At 49.3% G+C, this 23,348-nt stretch overlaps 2 protein-coding genes across 5 annotated transcripts; both read left to right on the top strand.

Moving 5' to 3' along the window:
• Nucleotides 1-497: 497 nt before the first annotated feature.
• On the top strand, nucleotides 498-6,879 carry LOC133357077 (GON-4-like protein). Its single transcript, XM_061574850.1, has 3 exons — nucleotides 498-1,932; nucleotides 3,217-3,319; nucleotides 4,594-6,879. The coding sequence occupies exons 1-3, from the start codon at nucleotides 689-691 to the stop codon at nucleotides 4,732-4,734; spliced, it is 1,488 nt and encodes a 495-aa protein (XP_061430834.1). The 5' UTR covers nucleotides 498-688; the 3' UTR covers nucleotides 4,735-6,879.
• A 5,512-nt stretch (nucleotides 6,880-12,391) lies between these two features.
• On the top strand, nucleotides 12,392-18,824 carry LYRM2 (LYR motif containing 2). 4 transcript variants are annotated; one of them, XM_061574903.1, is made up of 4 exons: nucleotides 12,392-12,496; nucleotides 14,618-14,758; nucleotides 16,080-16,178; nucleotides 17,348-18,824. In XM_061574903.1, the coding sequence occupies exons 1-3, from the start codon at nucleotides 12,464-12,466 to the stop codon at nucleotides 16,155-16,157; spliced, it is 252 nt and encodes an 83-aa protein (XP_061430887.1). In that variant the 5' UTR covers nucleotides 12,392-12,463; the 3' UTR covers nucleotides 16,158-16,178; nucleotides 17,348-18,824. The 4 variants fall into 4 exon arrangements, with proteins under 4 accessions (XP_061430887.1, XP_061430885.1, XP_061430886.1 ...); XM_061574901.1 differs by having other exon boundaries at nucleotides 16,080-16,153; XM_061574904.1 differs by lacking the exon at nucleotides 12,392-12,496 and adding an exon at nucleotides 12,504-12,645 and having other exon boundaries at nucleotides 16,080-16,153.
• Nucleotides 18,825-23,348: the final 4,524 nt, after the last annotated feature.

Here is a 23,348-nt window from a genome sequence, read left to right on the forward strand (position 1 = left end):
CTCGCTACGACGGGAGTTAACGCCAACCTCAAGGTTTACAAGGTTCCCAAGTGTCCTAATGGTGTCCTCCGATCTCCGGTTGAGCGACGAGACCCTGTTTGCATGCCACCTGTCCAGAGCTCAACTTTACGATCTCCAAACTTGGGCGTCATGTCCGTGAGAGAACCTCAGTCGCAGCTCAAGCGAAAGATGCGTTCGGAGGTGGAGGTTATAAGCGCGCCTGTGAAAAAAGCCACCCCAGTGGGGAAGAGGAGAAGAATTGAACCAGAGGGAAATTGTGACCAAACGGTGAAGGGTTTTAAAAGTGTTGCAGGCGATAGCGACAACCGTGGGAGTGCAGCCGAGAAGAAAACCGAGGCGGTGAGCAGCGGCGGTAAAAGTGGCAGCCGCGGTAGCAGTGGCGGCAGCGGTAACGGTGGCAGCGATGGCCATGGTGACTTTGCACTGGAGGGTGTTGCAGAGGACGTTGAGGCGACGAGCTTGGAGATGGACGAGTGCCCAGTGACGCCCGGTAAGAGCATGTTCGGGCCGGACGCGGACAAAGCGACGGAGCCTCCAGACAGCGCGGAAGCGTCGCGGGTGTCGGATTCGCAGCCGGACGACAACAAGAGTCCCGCCGCGGAAACTCCGCAGGAGCCGCCCCCTCTTCCGCCATGCCCTGCACTTTACCCTTTGCACGGAGTCGAACATGGGGGACCAGCTCAAGTCCCTACTGGGCGTGAATAGGCAGATTGTGACGGAACTGTCCGTGGCCAGATCGCCGGAGGCGCAAGTGACCTACCCTTGCCTCGAGTGCTCGGAGAGCCTCCCGTCTTCGGACGGCGCAGACACGAGCTCTGAGAAATCCAAGCAGTTGAAAAGCCCGGACTCCACCTTTTTCACCTACCACGAAAGCACCAACTGGGTCCCTCCCATCTCGTCCATTTTGCTGGCCGACCTCGAGGTTTCCAACTCCCTGCTCTCTCCTCTGAAGGACAGCTACAGCCTGACCAGCTGTGCGATGGTCGGCGAGAAGATGCCGCTGCCGTCGGACGGCCTGAAGTTTGTGTCGCTGCCCGCAGCATGCTACAGTGAGAACGCGCAGTTTGACGAGGAGGAGTCGGACTTCCACCTCGCGTTGGACACCGAGAGCCCGTCGGAGGACGGCGACTCTGGCCAGAAGTTCTCACCACTCAAGAACAGGGCTCCCAAAGAGGGATTCTTCGAAATCGTCACACACGAGACTCCACAAAGTCAGAAAAGCGGAGAGGCGGACACAGACTTTGGCCTGCATTCGGAGTATGAGGGTGTGTCCAGGAAGTGGCAGGTGCCTTTTGAGGAGGAGTGTGATGGCGGGAAGCCTGTGGAGGAGGCGGAGGTGGCGGAGGAGGAGGAGGCAGAGGAGGCAGAGGAGGCAGAGGAGGCAGAGGAGGCAGAGGAGGCAGAGGAGGCAGAGGAGGCAGAGGAGGCAGAGGAGGCAGAGGAGGAGGCAGAGGAGGAGGAAGAAGAATTGAGTAAGACTCCAGAACCGCACAGCTGTAAACGGCGGCGACACAGCAAATCGCCCGTCACTGCTAAGCAAGATGGAAACAAAAAGAAATGTAAAAAGCCAAGAGCATCCGAGACAAACTTAGTATCGTCACCAGAGTCTGGAAAACATTCCGTCAGACCAGAGTCGCCAACTCGTGGCAGGAAGAAGAAATCATCGATGCCGCCGTCTGCAGAAGAACTCCTGACACCAGCAAAGGGCCATCGACAGAAAAGAAAAAAATCTAAATCAAGGAGTTCATCGGGGACTGTGGTGGAGCTCGGGGAGGAGGCGACATCCTCACCGGGCGAGAAGCCACCGCGCAAGGGCAGGAAACGATCGGGTTGCGATACCTCCCCCGACAAAGTCATCCTGGCGAAGAATGTGGTGAAGAAACACGGGGAGGTGGTGCTGCTTTGGACCAGGTGAGTGCAGCGATGATGGTTTTGTGTGTAAGTGAAAAGTAATTTATTTACAACGACTTTTTGCGTTTATGTTGTTCCACCCTGCCTCGAATCTCCAATTGGCACGGTTGGCTACGTTACGGTGCGAAAGAAGTTCAACATAATGCATGCGTACACACGAAGCAAATGCGGAGAGCTGACTTATATCGTAACATGGTGAAACCAGGAGTGTGGAGCCTCTGGCCCGTGTCTCCTTTTAATTTGGTCCCTTTACTTCATTTCATGCGGCCCGTGGCACGGAGACAATTTTTCCATCACTGCAAGCATCTTGGCTACGCTAATCTTGTACTCGGGGGGGGGGGGGGGGGGGGGGAAGAATGTCTTTGACCTGGCAACACTTTCTAATTTTAGTGCATTTCGGTCACTTCTGTCACTGCACAAACAGCCTCTTGTTCACTTGCCAATTAAAAACTGTCGGTGGCAATTTCCTTAACTTTATGGGAAATTCCAGCATAAAGTGTAATCTCAAACTATCAGTCAATTTTGCGATTATCGCTTTACTTAAAAGATATTTTGATATTGTTAATGGTGACTTCCAAGCGTGAAACTCTCAATGCTGTTTTGCACAATTTTCAGCTTTTGGTCCATTTTTATTTCTTTAAAGATCTATGCCCTCTCTGGACATACAAACCTGTAGCTAACACAAACCTTAAAACTAACACAAACCCAAACACTCATCTAACCTTAACCCTAACGCTTGTCCCAACACTGACCCTGACACGAGTGTCAATCTGACATTAAGATTATCACTAACCCTGCCTAATCTGGACGCTCGCACTCATTCCAACACTAAGCTAACTATAACGCTCCAGTAATCTTACGAGGAACACTAACCCAGCATATTCTTAGGTTTTTTCGGTAAAGTCACGTAGGTAAAATTTTTTAATTTAAATTAATAAAAAAAATAAAAATCACGACGTTTCGGAGGCAACACAAGCTTCCGTCTTTTTTTTTACTTGATACAGCTATCGTGCTGTGACGGTTCCACCTGAAGACGGAAGCTTGTGTTGCCTCCGAAACGTCGTGATTTTTATTTTATTTTACTTTTATTAATTTTAATTTTTTACCTACGTGACTTTACCGAAAAAACCTAAGAATATGAATCCTTGCAGTCACGAAAGCTTCAAATCTAGAACTAACCCAACACGAACCATCCACGAACTGCTGCGCTCTCTCTCTCTCTCACACCCACGCCCGTGCCGCTGCTGCCACCTCGCGACCTCTGTGCCGCTCTATCCTCCGCAGGGACGACGACCGGCTGATTCTGTCGGAGGTGCAGCGTCACGGGGCCTCTCCCGACATCTTCTCCTCCGTCGCTGCGCTGCTCGGTGACAAAACTGGATCTCAGGTCAGTGCCCGCTCCACCACACCGACCTTTGTGTGTTTTTAAATAGGGCACCACGGTGCCGAGATGGTTACTACCTCGTCTGGTATATGGGAGGGTCATGGGTTCAATCCCGATCCTGAAGCCTGTATATTTGGAGTTTTCATGTTCTCCCCGTGGTCGCGTGGATTTTTCTCCGGGTGGTCCGGTTTTTTCCCCTCCACATTTAGACTGAACATGCGTTTAAAGTATTTGTCCGTTCTAAATGTCCAAGTGATACACCACTTTGTTGAGCTACGATTTGTGCCCAGGTTGCTTTTGAAAAAGAGCTAACTTACTGAGTGAGCCATACCTGGTAAAATAATTTTTTTTATAGTTTTGAAATGCTTTCCATTGCTCATTCTATCGTATTGTATCATCAAACATAATTACGCGGCAAACCCCGGTGTGCAGTCATGCGTGTGCGTGAGCCGCACGGAGACATTGCAGTCGCACAGAATCCTCATCTTTATTTATGCTAGGGGAATCCGACGAGGCTATGAAGCTCCTTTTTCACAGATGCCCAAATTTTGATTTAAAGCTTTCGTGACTGCAGGGATTCATCTTCTTGGTTCTTTCGGTAAAGTCACGTAGAAGGGAAATAATAAAATAATAAAAATAAAACATTAAATACAATTCTCACGACGTTTCGGCCACAACGCAAGCAGCCGTCCTCAGGTGACAGCTGCTTGCGTTGTGGCCGAAACGTCGTAAGAATTGTATTTTATTATGTTTTATTTTTATTATTTTATTATTTCCCTTCTACGTGACTTTACCGAAAGAACCAAGAAGAAGATGCCCAAATGATAATTGGTTTTTTACCCTTCTATCTGGCAAGAAAACTGACACCTTTTTTTTAATGGTTTAAATGCTTGCCCCGAGCTCTCATACTCTGATGGTGCATTGTCTTTGAGTTGTGCGACCTTTGGCGTCATCTGGTCCAACCCATGTGAGACTAGGCTCTAAGGAAAGCTGTCTCGGGTGTGGACCAATCAACTTCAAGGACAGTGCATACATCATCAGAGTTATGTTTTTTGTTTGCATTATGACTGCAGGTATTGTGGTCTATGGTCTATGCAAACATGACTCCTTGTAAAAAAAGGTGTCAGTTTTGTTGCCAGATAGAAGGGTAAAAAACCAATTATCATATATTTTTACTGGCAAATGAGGTTCCAATGGTGTAAGATGCCCAAATGTCGCTTGACTCTCACGCTCGCCCCCCCCCCCCCCCCCCCCCCCCCATGTTGTGCGTCGCCTAGGTGTCCCGCAGGTTCCGGGAGCTGCTGAAGCTTTTCCAGAAGGCGGCTGCGGCAGAAAGACTCGCCAACGACAGTGACGCGGTGCAGGAGTCGCACCGCGGATCCTCGCCGCCGCCCGCGGCCCACGCCCCGCGTTGCTGACGACGGCCGATGCAGAGGCAGGCCGTCGCTCGTGCAAGCAGATTCGTTCAATGTCGATATCGGTACTGAAGCAATGGATGCTGCCCATTCACGGTTGTGAATGGTTCGGCGCACGCTCTCGAATTGCAGTCCCCAGGGGCAGAGGTCGCAACCGGGTGCTCGATACCCGTACCCTACCCGTACCCGGCTACCCGTACCCAGCCGGGTATGGGTACGGGTACCCGTTTGCGACCCTGGTGCGGCCGGGTACGGGTACGGGTAGGCCGTGAGTCACTGGTGAGTTACCGTTTGTCACTCATTTCCCAACGTCTTGTCTCTTCTCACAATTCAAGTTCCTAGAATCAACCCACCCGCGCCTGCAACATGGCTTCATCCCAGAGGTCGCAATCGGGTACGGGTATGGCCGGGTACGGGTACCCGTTTGCGACCCTGGTGCGGCCGGGTACGGGTAAGGAATCAAAACCCGTTTGCGACCTCTGCCCAGGGGTCACCGGTTGGAGTCGTCCTCCGGCAATGGCAGTTGAAATCCTCGGTGTGTTTCTTAAATCTCACCGCCTCCGTCCACCCAGCCGTGTATGAATGGGTGCGCCACAGTCGAGCGGGGGGCCGTGTGCGTGGCTGGGTAGATTGTGGCTACTTCGGCCTCTTTCTGGCGAGCCATCTGGTCCTCCTCCGGCAATGGCAGTTGAAATCCTCGGTGTGTTTCTTAAATCTCACCGCCTCCGTCCACCCAGCCATGTATGAATGGGTGCGCCACAGTCGAGCGGGGGGCCGTGTGCGTGGCTGGGTAGATTGTGGCTACTTCGGCCTCTTTCTGGCGAGCCATCTGGCCAGTCGTGAACAAGAAGGCCAAAATAAACCTCAGGAGGCAGGGCGTTGTTAAGTGGTCACCCTTAGTTTGGAGGTGCTTTGGCTACCAGCAGTAGCCTGCATCTTTTACCGTTTTCACAGAGCAATGATACAGGTTCATGTTGGTTGACTTTATTCAGTGTTTGAAGCGTCCAGCGTATGACCCCCCCCTCCCCTGTTAAATAGCATGACTTGTTTGTATACCTTAGGACAGTTTTGTTTTCTAGGTGAAGAGATGCTGCCCTGGAAACGCAGTTTTCAGTGCAAGTCTCAATATTTAATTGAACTTTGTAAGATGTATACAGGGTGGCTCAAGAGGCAGGACACACACTTAATTTATTTTAACACTGGCATTAATACATTTAAATTGTTTATTCTCTAAGTTAATATGCTATATATCTGTTATCATAATTGATATCTAATTTGTTTTTTCCCGTGGGGTCACCGTCATTTACAAAACTCGACCAAGAACCCCCGAATGAATCGAAACGACAAAATTGTGAAATGTTCAAAGAGCACGCCTGTAATATTTGTAAAAATAAAGCCCTCAATTCGTTTCAAAACATGATTCACGCATGCATTGATGTCGATGGAAGTCAGTTTGAACGTATGTTAAAAGCAATTAAATAATATGTAATATAAACTAAATATATAATAGCCCAGTGTGTCCTGAGTTTTGGGCCATGCTGTATAAAGTTTCACATCAGTCACAGTTATCCCACTTTGATGTAGGGGTGTCGGAGTTTCTAATGATCCAGCGATGTAGCCCACTTGACACCACCACACGAGTTGCTGTATAGAGCTCACTCTCGAATGTTCGTAGATGGATTGTCTGGGTTTGTGGGTTTAACGGGGCTTGAGAAACATTAATATATTTTTACACACGCACTGTCTGTTATTAGCTGCTCCTCATTGAGTGTCAGTGCCTACGTTTGAGCGCAGACATGTCAGTGAGAGAACCATTTACTTAAAGAAGGAATTACATCTATATGAGGTAAGAATAAAAACAGCCGAGGCATGTTACGTCTACGCCCAGTTACTGAACCGTAATTGGGAGAAGTTATGAATTGTGGCCGGCAGAGTTACTGAAGACATTTGGAAAGACGTCGAGTCAACAGTTTTCTTGACACTGCTGAAAAGCAATGCTCTGGATATTTGCACTTTATGGCGGTCACCCCGAGGTACCATAGTACCCCGGCTCTCGCATAATGACCGTGATGCAGACACTTTTGGTCTGTGTTGATGGTCCGGCGATGCGGCAATCGACTCATCTCGGACGAGCTGTACTCACGATGCACCGCCTACGGTGCGTACCGAGCGTTCAGGGTTTCGGCGCAATCGTCCTCGCTGCGTTTTGACATCGCAGAGTAGCACCGATTACGGATTGATTGGTACCCCAGTCGCGGAGTTGAGTACACCCCTGGAAAAAAGAGTGTCCCAGAAATAAAATATTTAATTGCCTCGGCCATTTAGTGTTATTTGGTACCACGGGGTACCGACATGAGGATCATTTGCCCCCGTTTGATTTATTGGGGCCACTATGCCCACACCCCTCCTCCCCATTACCCTGGCTAATTGAGAATTGACGACATACATGTGTATTCTTGGTTCTTTCGGTAAAGTCAGTCGAAACGTCGTGAGAATTTTATTGTTTTATATTTGTATTATTTTATTGTTTTTCCCTTCTACGTGACTTTACCGAAAGAATCAAGAATATGAATCCCTGCAGTCACGAAAGCTTTAAATCAAAATTTAAAATGAATAGATGTGGTTCAACTTAAGGTGGTTGTGAGTTTTATCTCGAATGGGTTTGGGATTTTCACATTTAATGACCATTAAAGTGTCTAATGTTATTATAATTTATGTATTTGATTGCATAGTCACGATTGTTAGTTATGCATTGTTTGCAGTTCCTTGAAGTTAAAATAATAATCTTGATTTGAAGCTTTCGTGACTTCAGGAATCCATACTCTTTGGCTCTTTCGGTAAAGTCACTTAGGTAGAAAATGAAATAAATCACGACGTTTCGGGCGCAACACAAGCGTCCGTCATCAGGTGGGAAAGCATAAAAGAATAAAGCAAGTTTAATTTTCTGTAGCTTAGAGAAAAGCTACGTGCTTTAGCATTTCATTGTATGTGTACATTCAGGATGAATGGAAAGTCCCTTCATAAGTTTGATGTCATTTTGTGGAAAAGTTATATATTTGTTTATTCTGTCGGTTTAATGTGGAATGGATGAAACAATTCGTTTTCTTTGCTGGGAGGTGAGACCTCTGAGAATACGCAAGTGGATTGAAACATTTTAATGCACCGGTAGTGGTTTTTTTTAAGTATTCTGCTTGACGTTTAGGGTCACAAAATGTATGGATTTCACATTCCGGGTCACTTAGTTACACAACTAAAGAGAGAAACGTGACAAAACTCGGATATTACCAAATGTGTCCTGCAGAGTTACTGAAGAAATTGTTGCTGGACGTTTAGCGCAACCTTTTTTGAGATACGAAAGTGAACAACAACAAAAAGAACATCCGGTCATGAGTGCAGAATAGGACTTGGTGGGGGTGGGACCCTTCCCATTACTTCTAGATTTGAAGCTTTCGTGACTGCAAGGATTCATACTATTAGTTCTTTTGGTAAAGTCACGTAGGTAAAAAATGAAATTAAAATTAATAAAAATAAAAATCACGACGTTTCACTTGATGCAGCAAATCTGGCTGTGACGGTCCCACCTGATGACGGAGACTTGTGTTGCCTCCGAAACGTCGTGATTTTTATTATTTTATTTGTATAAATTTTTATTTAATTTTTTACCTACGTGACTTTACCGAAAGAACTAATAGTATACCTTCCCATTACATTTGTGGAGCCGCCAACACACGGACATGCACATACATAGAAACACGCTTTTTCCCGTGTCGAAAATATTCCCATCCTCCCTACCCAATGAGTGGGGATAAAAATGCAGTGATGGATACATATAACTTGCGGGCCATTTCTAAATGGTAGGCCTCATGTTGTTGCCACTGGCCGCTTGACGTGAACCTGCTCATCTTATTTGACCCATTGGATCTCTGCGTACGGTGTAGACGTTGGCAGACACGAGTGCATGATCATTTGAATTTTTTCTCAAAATAGTTCATTTAAAGCAATGTAGGGACTTTACTAGAAGCGTGTGTACACAGAAACCATATTCTTGAGATGCCAGAGAAGTAATGCTTTGGATATTTACTCCAGTTTTGGCGAGCGGGAGGGGGGGGGCTGATGTTGGCTTGCATGGTGTTTTCACGTGTGTCAATACGGTGTCCTTTGTGTTGTCCAGCCTTCCTTAATAGTCGATTTTTAGAAACATAGAGTGTGCATTAAGGTGTGCTCCTAGGCCAAAACCATCACTTTACTGATGAAACATCTCTCCCTGCTGGTGCTTCTCTGATTGTGGTGGCAAGCGATGATTGAGTCGTGGTTTTATGTTGGTTGTTACATGCTGGTGCTGGTTTTATGATGGTTTGCACGATGATTTCTGTGTGGTGTGAAATGTGTTTTTTTTGACCAGGTAAAGGCCACTGAGATATTCGCTATTTTTCAGAGGGCGACCTGGCTCCACATGAGATTTCTCATCTACATTGCTTATATCATCATCATTGCACGTGGGAACTTGTAGCCTCAGCCAAATAGGCACCGTCAGGATCCAGGAGAGAACCCCCGTGACCTCCTGCGTACAGAGCATTGGAGATAGCATCTCGCCACCACCACGACGCATGGTAGTTGTATGCTGATTGTTGCAGGATGGTGGTATGGTGTTGCTTGTGGAATGCTGTTATGTATGTATGGAAAACATTGGAACCGTATGTAACCAATCATGCTAATTGGAGGCACGGGGGCAGGACAAACTTAACACAAAGTAGTTCTAAAGAAATGAGTTTTCAATCTAGATGTATGATTGTATGGTGATGCGTGGTGGTTGGTGATTGTTGCTTGATGTTCGAGTGATGGTGGTACATGGTTGTTGGTGTGGTGCATGGTGTATTTGGAGTGATTGTGTGGTTATTGCATGGTGGTATGCGGTGGTTGGGTGCTGTGGTAGTGCTGTAATGGTTGTAACGTTTGCCACTCTTTCTCACAATTGTCATTCGCCGCGAGGTGTGTGTGTGTACAAAAGCAGCATTGTGTGCACTGGTTAGTGGCCATATTACCAAGATACCTAATGCCCGATAGGATTGATCAATAATTTATTTTTTACATCAGTTGTACAGGTCATATTTTTTGTGTATACTGTATATATATAACTTCAGTGCCCTTGCAGTTGTGAATACAGGGTATTTGTAAATTAGTTGCGTCTTGGCTCGTTTTTAAATCCTTTATATTAAGTTCGCTTGCTTGCTTAGGACCGCGCAAATCTTTCGGTCGTTTTTTAACCCACTTCCCGTGATCCAATCAAGCTGACATTTTCCACACAGACTCGTTGTGCGTGACAATTAATGTTCGTGAAAATTTTTTTCCAAAATTGTACACTTTTTAGGACAAAAATATTATATTTAATTACCAATTGCTTAATGTGCAATGCAATCATCTGACCCATAGGTGGCAGCCATCTCAAGCCAGAGGACGAGAGGACTCTAGCCGCCACGCATATAAAGGATTTATAGTGGAAAAACTTTGTTTTTACTGGTTATACTTATTTTTATTTTAACACATGCCTTCATCTTTTAAACTAGGTCTGTTCAGGTCGAAGTCCCGGAAACATTTTTTCGGCCGACCTACACCACACCCAGTGTATGCAGTACCTCTCGTTCTGGTTATGGCTCCGAGTCGATTCACGGACCTTCCCCAAACCGACCCGCGACCCATGGGAATATTAACTGCGGGTTGTGCGATGGTGGGACACGTAGACGCGGTAGCACAGAAGTATTGTATAACAATGTCGCGGTGACCTGGCCCAGCGATAGCGCCCTCGCCGCTTGTTGCGAAGGTTCGCGGGTTCGAAATACAGCGGCTGCCCTGGTTATTATCGTGGGGGGTATCAAGCGTAATCCGCGCCCTCTGCTTCAGAGTGGACGTTAAAGATCTCCCGTGACATCGTGGAATTCTCTACCATATTCTTGGTTCGTTCGGTAAAGTCACGTAGAAGGGAAACAAAATAATAAAACATAATAAAATTCTCACGACGTTTCGGCCACAACGCAAGCAGCCGTCCTCAGGTGAAGAAACAGCTGTCGGAAAGACAGCGTCTTAATGAGCACTGCCAAGCTTGGCAGCTGGGTGGGAGGAGGAGACAGCCTCTTTCCGACAGCTCTGTTTCTTCACCTGAGGACGGCTGCTTGCGTTGTGGCCGAAACGTCGTGAGAATTTAATTATATTATGTTTTATTTTCATTATTTTATTATTTCCCTTCTACGTGACTTTACCAAAAGAACCAAAAATATGAATCCCTGCAGTCACGAAAGCTTTAAATCGAAAATAATTCCCTACCGTTGTAAATTCGTTTATCCTATGTGGCTACTTTTAATTCTCGTCTTAAAATACATATTTTTAAAGTCGGTTTATTCTTTTCTTTGGTTCTTTCGGTAAAGTCAAGTAGAAAGAAAAATCAGTTAAATAGTTTTTTTCAGTATATTCTATTTAGCTTCACCTCTCTTGGCCCTTATTCTTACAAGGCGCCTTGAGACATTAGTGGGAACCACCTTCCAAATGTAAACTATTGTTTCGATTTAAAGCTTTCGTAACTGCAGTGATTCATCTTCTTGGTTCTTTCGGTAAAGTCACGTAGAGGGGAAATAATAAAATAAAGAAAATTAAACAAAAAAATATTTTATTATGTTTTATTTTTATTGTTTTTTTATTTCCCTTCTACGTGACTTTACCGAAAGAACCAAGAAGATAAACTATTGTTATTGACAAGAGCAGGTCATGGTATTGTCGGCTGCGTCAAGGTAAAACTTTTAAAAGGGAGGGAAAAACCCCCCATTGCTCATTTAAGATTATAGATAGCAACCATCAACCCCGACTGTGAAAACTTGGCAGGATCCTCCTGAAAAAGTCAGGGTTGATTCTTTAATGGGTAAACAAGCGTCGATATATACAACTTTATTTTATTGTGGTTTTTCTGTACTGCCAACTACGTAGCCTTGCAGCCTGGTGGCCCAACACTGAGACACGATGCAGGATCAAGGCTGGTTTGTATATTGGACTTCTTTCGCACCGTACGACGCCAACCGTAACCGTGTTAATCAAAGTTGCGGGGGGAAGGGCAAACTAAAATACAAAACGCGGTTCTAAAGAAAACACATTCCTGTGGAGGGAGCTGGTAGGAACGTGTTGGGTTGCTCGGTCAATGGCCAGGGTCAACAGCGGCGTGGTGTATTCCGCAAATATGCCTGACTGTGAGGGCGGGCACAAGCCGGCGTGAGTAGGTTAAACGTTGAGTTTTATAAGGGTACCACGGGGTGACCAACCCCTCCCCACCCAGCCCCTCCCTGCACGACGGACACAATAATCCCCTGTGGGCTGGTGTAACCAGGAGGTTCCTACAGGTATAAACACTGAACTGGAGAATCCAACAGGCTGATGGATTAAACGCGTATTTTGGACGCATACGTGGAGGGCTCAAAAAGGAATTGTGCTTATATTTGCCGATCAACTTTACAATTGAGACAGCCGTCGTTATTATAAACCAACACGGCCCGTGTTTACACTGACAATGCTGTGGATGGAAACATCTCCATAAACCCCTCTAATTATGGATAATATTCGGTCGCAAAAGCCAACGACTTCGCGTAAAAACCGAGGACGCATCACATTTTTAAAACGCGTTATTTTGCTCCACCCCCCGCCCCAATCCCCCGCGAGCACCCGTAACACGTGGACACTCGACTGCGATCAGCTGATGGCGTCACCGGGCATCCCCACGTTGAAGCAGGTCGGGGGGAAACGTTCAGGGGACGTTCGGAGGACGTTCGCGGCGGCACTTATTGACGGTGGCACGCGGGTTGACGTGCAGCGGTTTGCTAATCCACTGCTGGATGAACGCCTCCCCACTTGGGCCGTCCAGAGGAACCTCCTAATGAGGTTATCCTGCACCTCGAGAATATCGCGTCTTGCCGGGACGTTGAAAGTTCCGCAGTCTTTTTTGAAGGGCAAGTTGCGTTCCCCACCGTGACGGTATATTTCTGATGTGTTATAATGAATCACCGTTACCAAGTGGCCCACGTTTGTTGCTGTTGTTGTATCTCAAGGTAGCACGGACCACACCGCAGCCACGGCCGATCGGTTCGAGTTGGTGGAAGCGAGAGAGCAGACGTTAGAGGAGCATAGAAGTAGGGTACAGCGGTGGAGTTTTGCGGGCCAACCCCCCCCCCCCCCCAACTGTATTGGCCCCCCCACCAAAGGGGCCCGGGGCCACCCCCGCCCCCATCCGAAGCCTTCAAACCAAAAGTCGCAAACGGGTTTTGATTCCTTACCCGTACCCGGCCGCACCAGGGTCGCAAACGGGTACCCGTACCCGGCCGTACCCTACCCGTACCCGGCCGGGTACGGGTAGGGTACGGGTATTGGGTACCTGATTGCGACCTCTGGGATGAAGCCATGTTGCAGGCGCGGGTGGGTTGATTCTAGGAACTTGAATTGTGAGAAGAGACAAGACGTTGGGAAATGAGTGACAAACGGTTACTCACCAGTGACTCACGGCCTACCCGTACCCGGCCGCACCAGGGTCGCAAACGGGTACCCGTACCCGGCCGGGTACGGGTAGCCGGGTATCGGGTAGGGTATCGGGTACCCGGTTGCGACCTCTGCTTCAAACTAAACCGGACGCATGAAACACAAGAATAGGTTTTACCCTTTCCAGCAGTAAAACAAGAGTTGCGTTTAGACGTTCAAACACCGAACAGAAACCTTTTGCAAGAAATCAAGTTACTGCATTGACTACACTACTAGTGTTGAACATGCAAACAAAGCACGCTCTGATTATAATCTATGCATTTCAATGATCGCCTTTTGGCGTTTTTTTAAAAATCTGGTCTGACTGGTAGTGAGATGAGGCCCTAAAGAAGGCTTCTGTCTCTCTGGTGTAGGTTAATTAGTTTCGAAGACAATACACAGATTGAGAGTTTCCAATAACACCACGAGAAATTCGCTGCCTCCGTGCTCTGGAGACCACCTGGGGAAGATTCCAGGCACGCGTTGGCAATGATGATGAAACAAGTGGAGACTGACTTTTTGAAGCTATTTGTTATCATGTCACTGTGTGTTAATTGTTCTTTTCCCATTAAAAACGATAATCCCATTTAAGTGTTAACATTTTCAAATCCTTTATATTAAGTTCGCTTGCTTAGGACTGTGCAAATCTTTCGGTCGTTTTTTAACCCACTTCCCGTGATCCAATCGAGCTGACATTTTGCACACAGACTCGTTGTGCGAGACAATTAATGTTCGTGAAAATTTTTTTTCAAAAATTTTACACTGTTTAGGGAAAACAAATTAAATATTTAATTACCAATTGCTTAATACTGGCAGACAATCATCTGACCCATAGGTGGTAGCCATCTCAAGCCAGAGGACGAGAGGACTCTAGCCGCCCCGATGCCACGCATATAAAGGATTTATCGTGAAAAACTTTGTTTTTACGGGTTTACTTGTTAAATCCTTTATATTAAGTTTGCTTGCTTGCTTAGGACCGTGCAAATCTTTCGGTAGTTTTTAGCCCATTTCCAGTGATCCAATCGAGCTGACATTTTCCACACAGACTCGTTGTGCGTGACAATTAATGTTCGTGAAAAAAAAATCCCAAATTTTACACTTTTTAGGACAAAAATATATTTAAGGTGCAATGCAATCATCTGACCCATAGGTGGCAGCCATCTCAAGCCAGAGGACGAGAGGACTCTAGCCGCCACGCATATAAAGGATTTATAGTGAAAAACTTAGTTTTTACGGGTTATACTTATTTTAAGCACCCTGTAGTGATCATCGTAGCGGTGGTCTCGTTGGGCTGAGCCTCGGTACCTGCGGTGTTGGACCCCCTTCCCTCCACACCCCGCAGTTTCTTCACCGGCAGAGAGTTCTCTCCCTGTACCGAGCGATGCTGAGAGCCATCCGCCAGGTGCCCGACCGCCACTACCAGGTGTACCTGCAGGAGTCGGCGCGGCGCGAGTTCAAGATGAACAAGGAGGAGACGAACGAGGTGAATAGACAGGCCGTGGGCTTTAATCATCATCGTCGTCGCCTTACTCCGCACGGACCATCGGATTGTCATCGTCATCATCGATGCACTTGGCTCCAGCATTTACTGAACACCGTTTTTCCAATGCCTCCGCCAGCATCGATTTACTCGGCATCGCTCAACAACATTTGCCAGTAACCTCCATGAACATCATTGTCTTTCTCGTAATTTATCATTCGATCATCATCGTTGTCAATACCGTGATGAAGAGTGTGAAAATTGGAATGGGATCCATTTTATTTAAATCGTTGCACCGGGGCCCATGCTAACCACACTACACCAAAGATAAAGATCCCCGTATAGCCTTGACCTACTGTTGGGGCAAGAGCTGTTAGCGAGTAGCACCTACGAAGGCTGGCACGGCACACGAGGGGGTGGGTGGCCAGCACCATGCCCGGCCGCCTATGTCTCACCAGTGGCGATGTTTACACACCGCACCAGGTAATAATTTGAGGCTGAGTCGACCTAGGAGAGGCCCAGGACCGGTTCAGATAATTTGTCACTGGTGTTGGCAATGAGCAGGAATCGAACTCGGGTCTCCAGGTTCGTAGCACAGCGCGCTAACCACTGCATTACCGCTCCCGACACTACACCACCCAGACCACCACCACCACCCAGACCAGCACCACCACCACCACCCAGACCACACCACCCAGACCACCACCACCACCACCCAGACCAGCACCACCACCACCCAGACCAGCACCACTACCACCACCACGCGGTGATTGCCATTAACAGGCAAGTCACCCTGTGCTATTGAACCGACATCGTTGTTATCATTGTTGTTATCATCATCGTTGTTATCATCATCATTGTAATGGAAGACTCACGGGTTGAGTGAGTTGAATATCCCGTAACCATTCAGGCCCATCACCTGCGGCGAGTCGATTAATTATCGTGATCCGATTCAGCAACGTATTATTTTCGTCTAATTTTTATGTACGTACGATGAACTTCTCTCGCACCGTACGTAGCCAACCGTGCTAATCGTAAGTGCGGGGGAAGGACAGCAAAACACTGTCTCGTTTGCATTGTTGCTACATTTTCGTCGTCGCGTTCGTTTTTTGTTCGCTCCCGACACTTGCGTGCGCGAGCATCCCACGAGAATCGACGGCGATCGCCAAGCCCACGATGCCATCGCACCATGCCTGGGGAGATGACCTGGGGAGATGACCTGGGGAGATGACCTGGGGAGATGACCTGGGGAAGATGACCTCCGTCGTTGACCTCCGTCGGTGTCCGGCGCGTTTAACAGCGGTGGCGTGCGCACTCCGTGCAGGACGCGGTGAGGATGGCGATGACTCGGGGGAACGCGCAGCTGAAGGAGCTCCAGAAAATCATCCGCCTCTCCAAGTGAGCGACCGGTGGAGGTGGCACGGTGGGTGGGGGGGAGGGAACGCCTGCGGCCCCACCACGACGGGACGTCGCGATGTCCTCCCGGCCCACGTGGCGCGTTGACGAGATCGTGACTCCGAAGCGGTGGGCGGGGGAGGCCACAGGAATTGACGATGTGGACACCGTTTTTTTTTCACTCTCAACAAGTCACCGCCAGGAAAACGTTAATAATGGACCCCAAAGCGAGCGAGCTGAGAACAAGCACCACCAATGAAGTCAACATTGCCGGACTATTTTTCGATTTAAAGCTTTCGTGACTGCAGGGATTCATCTTCTTGGTTCTTTCGGTAAAGTCACGTAGAAGGGAAATAATAAAAATATAAAAATAAAACATAATAAAATAATTCTCACGACGTTTCGGCCACAACGCAAGCAGCCGTCTTCAGGTGGAGAACAGGTCTGTCGACTAATACATTGCGAGGTCGCACTGATCACACTGGTCTACAACTTTTTGAGACGTCGTCTGCTTTAGAGATTAAATGTGCTGTTTATTATGGATGTTGATGTGCTGAATTCAGATATGACAATTAAACAACGGATCGGCTCCTGATCCCAAGATATTAAAGTTTTTACATTTTAAGTCGATGTATATTGTGTAGATAGTCGAGTTTTACTCACAAATTGTAAACCTGGGTCTTTCCATGTGTGCTTTACATGATAACATGTCACCCTGTCCTGTTCATGTAACACTTAAAAAAATCAGCAAAAGGGTTATATAAATAACATTTATTATGAAACAAAAGAAAACAACTATAACGTATCTATAAGTACATAGTTTAGCCATTATTCAGTGTCTACTCGGCGCTGCTTGGCTTGTCTCTTGTATTCAGTAAATGGAGCGTCTCTTGTCACTGTCCAGCATTAGTCTGCAAGCATTGATGGGCTCCTTTTGCCCTGAGAGCGTTTCTCCATTGTCGCAATGTCCTGGTGACATCGCTCGCCATGCTCGTCGCTCGCTGCTCCGCAGTTCGGTGGGAAAAAATTTCGATAAGAGTGCAAACAATGTATCTTTAGTGACATGTTGCAACCAAGGCTTTTGTATGCCTTGAGGTTTTCCACCAACTCCCTGTAGTTGTCTGCTTTGTTGTTTCCGAGAAAATGTGTTGCCACTAACTGGAAGGCGTTCCATGCCGTCTTTTCCTTGCCACGCAGAGTGCACCGTCAAATGCATCGTCTCGAAGAAGTTCACAAATCTGGGGACCGACAAAGACACCTTCCTCTATCTTAGCTTCACTTAACCTTGGAAATTTTCCACGGAGGTACTTGAAAGCTGCTTGTGTTTTGTCCATGGTTTTGACAAAGTTCTTCATCTGACCCAGCTTGATGTGGAAGGATGGTAACAAAATCTTCCTTGATTCAACAAGTGGTGGATGCTGAACACTTTTCCTCTCAGGCTCCAATGACTTTCGGAGTAGCCAATCTATCTTGATGTGGTGGGAATCTCTCGCACGACCATCCCATTCACAGAGAGAACGCTGTCTCCCCGACAGACCTGGTCTTCACCTGAGGACGGCTGCTTGCGTTGTGGCCGAAACGTCGTGAGAATTATTTTATTGTTTTAATTTTATTATTTTATTATTTCCATTCTACGTGACTTTACCGAAAATACCAAGAAGATGAATCCCTGCAGTCACGAAAGCTTTAAATCGAAATTTAGAACAGCAGTACTTTGTGTATCCAGACTTACAGACCAAGCAAGAGAGCAACAACCTTCAAATCGCCACAAAGCTGCCACTGATGTTGGTCATAGTTTATGCACCGCAAAAGTTGTTTCATGTTGTCATAGGTTTCCTTCATATGGACTGCCTGATCAACTGGAATTGATGGCAGCAAAAGACTGAAAGCCTCCAGTAGAGGGTTTATTTGGGGGGGGGGGGGGGGTTAGATCGCGTAAATATATAAATGTGTCGTTAAAACCCGCCACCACCCGACACGGCCAACTAGTTTGACACGTCGGCTTTCGCGACCAATATTCATAAGAATGGTTTTTGGGTTAGATCGCGTTATTTATAAATGTGTCGTAACCCTCCACCACCCGACACGGCCAATCAGTAAAAAAAAGTGTCACGTTGACAAAAGACAAAATAGTTCACTACTTTAGCCCACCGGTGTGTTGAATGAATCCACAACATTTACAATTTTTTAGTACGACGTTTCGTCGGTAACTAAAACCGGCTTTGTTCTTTGCCTTCGAAATCAATTAACGGAATCTCGATTTCGCTCCCTAATCCGAGCAGCAGCACCAGCAGCTTTCCCATTCGTGACAGCCGCGGATTAAGAGGCAGCTACGGGGGAGGAGGGGGCACACCGGAGACTCGGCGATAACGATATTAAATAGTTCCACGATTCGTGACGATTATCGCGATATCGATTGTACTATACTGGACTGGACTATACTGGACTGTCCTGGGCTGGACTCTACTGGACTGAAGACCCGGAGCAGAAACGGAGGTGCGTTTTTATTTAATTTTATTTTACAGAGAGAGGCGGGCAATCACGGGCAAGAACATCGCACGGAAGATGCAGCTAATTATCTCTTTACACCGATGGACAATTAACACTGGTAGGAACCTCCTGGTTACACCAGCCCACAGGGGATTATTGTGTCCATCCGTCCGTCGTGCATCCAAAAATGGGACGGGTGGGGCTGGTTGGAGAGGGGAGGGTGGGGAGGGGCTGGGTGGGGAGGGGCTGGGTGGGGCTGGATGGGGGGGATGGGAGGGGTGGAGAGGGGAGGGTGGGGAGGGTGGGGAGGGTGGGGCTGGATGGGGGGGTGGGAGGGGTGGGGCTGGGTGGGGAGGGGCTGGTCACCCCGTGGTGCCCTTATAAGACTCAACGTTTAACCTACTCACGCCGGCTTGTGCCCGCCCTCGCAGTCGGGCATATTTGCGGAATACACCACGCCGCCGTTGACCCTGGCCATTGACCGAGCAACCCAACGTTCCTACCAGCTCCCTCCGCAGGAATGTGTTTAAGAATACCCCCACACGCGCATGCGGTGCGACTGCGATCGAGAATCTCAAACCATGGCCACACAGAGTAAGGACGCCACTTTGCCCGCTTGCAGCATTCGCCGGCAGCGATCCTGATAGTCCCCCAAGCAACTCCTGGAAGCCGTCAGCTGTGTCTCCACTCGCCCACCTCGGCGTGGACACAGACACGCGCTTATTTCTGATCGACGAAGGAAGCCACTGGCAGCGATGAACTTTTAAGCGATCTCGGTTGGAAACTCATTTCTTTGCAACTGCAATTTTGCGTAAAAGGTTTGGTTGTCACCATTGGAACCTCATTTGCCAGTAAAAAATATGATAATTGGTGTAAATGCTTACCCCGAGCTCTCATACTTTGAAGGTGCATTGTCTTTGAGTTGTGCGCCTTTTGGCGTCATCTGGTCCAACACCATGTGAGACTAGGCTCTTAAGGAAAGCTGTCTCGGGTGTGGACCAATCAACTTCAAGGACAGTGCACATACATTATCAGAGTTATGTTTTTTGTTTGCATTATGACTGCAGGTATTGTGGTCTATGCAAACATGACTCCTCGTAAAAAAGGTGTCAGTTTTGTTGCCAGATAGAAGGGTAAAAAAACAATTATCAGGTTTGGTTGTCCTTCGCGCGCTCCTCCGATTAGCGCGGCTGGCAACGTACGGCGCGAAAGAAGTTCAGCATGCATACGGACACACGACGGGGGAATAGGCGGAGGCAAACAACGAATGCCTTGAGCCTGACGCTGGAACAAGGGGCACAGGGCCCCGAGAGCATGGACGGCTGGCTGGGGGAAGGGAGCTCAATGTTATGGGGGGAAGCGAGAAGAATGGGCGACCGAGCGAAGGTTGAACGGGGGGTTTCAACGGAAAGACTTGGAGTGAGATGAGAGGGGAGAGGCAGGAGAGTCCGTGGAGGGGAAAGTAGAGTGAGATGAGAGGGGAGAGGCAGGAGAGTGCGTGGAGGGGAGTAGAGTGAGATGAGAGGTAGGAGAGTGAGTGGAGGGGGAGTAGAGTGAGATGACAGGGGAGAGGTAGGAGAGTGCGTGGAGGGGTGTAGAGTGAGATGAGAGGGGAGAGGCAGGAGAGTGCGTGGAGGGTAGTAGAGCGAGATGATAGGGAGAGGTAGGAGAGTGCGTGGAGGGGAGTAGAGTGAGATGAGAGGGGAGAGGTAGGAGAGTGTGGAGGGGAGTAGAGTGAGATGAGAGGGGAGAGGTAGGAGAGTGCGTGGAGGGGTGTAGAGTGAGATGAGAGGGGAGAGGTAGGAGAGTGCGTGGAGGGGAGTAGAGTGAGATGAGAGGGGAGAGGTAGAAGAGTGTGGAGGGGAGTAGAGTGAGATGAGAGGGGAGCGGTAGGAGAGTGCGTGGAGGGGAGTCGAGTGAGATGAGAGGGGAGAGGCAGGAGAGTGCGTGGAGGGGTGTAGAGTGAGATGAGAGGGGAGAGGTAGGAGAGTGTGGAGGGGAGTAGAGTGAGATGAGAGGGGAGAGGTAGGAGAGTGCGTGGAGGGGTGTAGAGTGAGATGAGAGGGGAGAGGTAGGAGAGTGTGGAGGGAAGTCGAGTGAGATGAGAGGGGAGAGGCAGGAGAGTGCGTGGAGGGGAGTAGAGTGAGATGAGAGGGGAGAGGTAGGAGAGTGCGTGGAGGGGAGTAGAGTGAGATGAGAGGGGAGAGGTAGAAGAGTGTGGAGGGGAGTAGAGTGAGATGAGAGGGGAGCGGTAGGAGAGTGCGTGGAGGGGAGTCGAGTGAGATGAGAGGGGAGAGGCAGGAGAGTGCGTGGAGGGGTGTAGAGTGAGATGAGAGGGGAGAGGTAGGAGAGTGTGGAGGGGAGTAGAGTGAGATGAGAGGGGAGCGGTAGGAGAGTGCGTGGAGGGGAGTCGAGTGAGATGAGAGGGGAGAGGCAGGAGAGTGCGTGGAGGGGAGTAGAGTGAGATGAGAGGGGAGAGGTGGGAGAGTGTGTGGAGGTGAGTAGAGTGAGATGAGAGGGTAGAGGTAGGTGAGTGCGTGGAGGGGACTAGAGTGAGATGAGAGGGGAGAGGCAGGAGAGTGCGTAGAGGGGAGTAGAGTGAGATGAGAGGGGAGAGGTAGGAGAGTGCGTAGAGGGGAGTAGAGTGAGATGAGAGGGGAGAGGCAGGAGAGTGCCTGGAGGGGAGTAGAGTGAGATGAGAGGGGAGAGGCAGGAGAGTGAGTAGAGGGGAGTAGAGTGAGATGAGAGGTAGGAGAGAGCGTGGAGGGGAGTAGAGTGAGATGAGAGGGGAGAGGTAGGAGAGCGCGTGGAGAGGTAGTGGAGGTGACTCACTATTTTGAAGGAGGTGAGTGAATTGTCGGCTAAAGTCGCCAACAGCAACGCAACTTGACGTGCGCCATCGTGACCCCCCCCCTTCCCCGTGACCTCCCCTCCCCCTCCGGCTTTAGTTGGGGGATCGTTAAAATACACGGGGGGGGGGGGGAGCAGGGGGAGCGACAAGCTCATGATCGCAGTGGAGAGCTCAGGGGTGAGGGGGCCGAGCGGGGGGGCGGGGGGCACGGAGCCCCCCAGCTGCGGTGACCCAACGCCACCCCCCCCCCTCCCCGCTCCACCCCCCTCGTTCCTTGTCGCACGGCCACGCGGCGGGAGGGCGGCAGAGGTCGCAACCGGGTACCCGATACCCGTACCCTACCCGATACCCGGCTACCCGTACCCGGCCGGGTACGGGTACCCGTTTGCGACCCTGGTGCGGCCGGGTACGGGTACGGGTAGGCCGTGAGTCACTGGTGAGTAACCGTTTGTCACTCATTTCCCAACGTCTTGTCTCTTCTCACAATTCAAGTTCCTAGAATCAACCCACCCGCGCCTGCAACATGGCTTCATCCCAGAGGTCGCAATCGGGTACCCGTACCCTACCCGTTACCCGGCCGGGTACGGGTAGCCGGGTATCGGGTAGGGTACGGGTACCCATTTGTGACCCTGGTGCGGCCGGGTACGGGTAAGGAATCAAACCCCGTTTGCGACCTCTGGTGGGCGGGCGCGGTTGGCTACGTACGGCGTGCCAAGGAGGTTCGACGCACGCACATCGGGACCTGGCACAGGAGGTCGGACTCGGAGAGTTCCTCCCCGGACGGGTCTCCGGGAGTCCAAGGTCACCGAACAGCCCACAAATATGATAATTGGTGTTTTACCCTTCTATCTGGCAACAAAACTGACACCTTTTTTTACAAGGAGTCATGTTTGCATAGACCACAATGCCTGCAGTCGTAATGCAAACAAAAAAAGGTGTCAGTTTTGTTGCCAGATAAAAGGGTTAAAAAAACAATGATCATATTTCAGCCCACAAATGTTTGAACTTTTCGGGTCTCGAGCATCGGCGGGTCCCGCGAATCCGCGAGGAAGTCCTTCGGTTTCGGCGCCGGCGAGTTCCGCGGTTGCCGGGCCCCGCACCTCCGTGTCCGCGGGAAGTCCTTGGAGTTCAACATCCCTCGAGCTGCGTGGTTTGCGAGTGGAGCCACTGCAGCCCCAGGGTGCTTGGAGCTCCACAGTCGTGGAGTCTCGGAGATTTCAGAGTCCCACATCTCCGGGTGCTCGAGTCGCAGGGGGTCCCACGAGTCCGAGATTGTCCAACGTCTCCCTCCGCGCTCTCAACTGGCTACCCATCGCCAGTAGGGTCACATACAAGACCGCCTGCCTCTGCCACAATGCCTTCATATCCGCCTGCCCGCCATACCTTTCTTCATTATTGACAACTTGCAGCTCAGCACACGGCAGATGCCTGCGCAGCGCGACTCACGACCTCCTCTTGATACCAAGATCCAGGATGGTCACGTCCACGGATCATGTAGCCCCGCCCACTGATCATGTAGCCCCACCCACTGACCATGTAGCTCCGCCCACGGATCATATAGCCCCGCCCATCGATCATGTAGCCCCGCCCACCGATCATGTAGCCCCGCCCACTGATCAGGTAGCCCCACCCACTGACCATGTAGCTCCGCCCTACGGATCATGTAGCCCCGCCCACCGATCATGTAGCCCCGCCCACCGATCATGTAGCCCCGCCCACTGATCAGGTAGCCCCGCCTACCCCCCTATATCATGCGTGAAGCATGATGCTGGTAAAATGTACAACCCGGACAAAAATTACAATTTTCGCAAAGAGCTTCGGGAACACGAGGACATCCGTTCTGAAACCGCCGGCGAT

The sequence above is a fragment of the Lethenteron reissneri genome, chromosome 56, assembly GCF_015708825.2.
Source record: "Lethenteron reissneri isolate LAM-NWPU_2019-01 chromosome 56, ASM1570882v1, whole genome shotgun sequence".
Taxonomy (NCBI): Eukaryota; Metazoa; Chordata; class Hyperoartia; order Petromyzontiformes; family Petromyzontidae; genus Lethenteron; species Lethenteron reissneri.

Coding starts and splice junctions, on each gene's coding strand:
- LOC133357077 (XM_061574850.1), top strand. CDS start 689: ATGGGGGACCAGCTCAAGTCCCTACTGGGCGTGAATAGGCAGATTGTG. Junction 1,933..3,216: donor GTGGTGCTGCTTTGGACCAG/GTGAGTGCAGCG, acceptor TATCCTCCGCAG/GGACGACGACCGGCTGATTC. Junction 3,320..4,593: donor GTGACAAAACTGGATCTCAG/GTCAGTGCCCGC, acceptor TGCGTCGCCTAG/GTGTCCCGCAGGTTCCGGGA.
- LYRM2 (XM_061574901.1), top strand. CDS start 12,464: ATGGCGTCACCGGGCATCCCCACGTTGAAGCAG. Junction 12,497..14,617: donor GCATCCCCACGTTGAAGCAG/GTCGGGGGGAAA, acceptor CACACCCCGCAG/TTTCTTCACCGGCAGAGAGT. Junction 14,759..16,079: donor ACAAGGAGGAGACGAACGAG/GTGAATAGACAG, acceptor CACTCCGTGCAG/GACGCGGTGAGGATGGCGAT.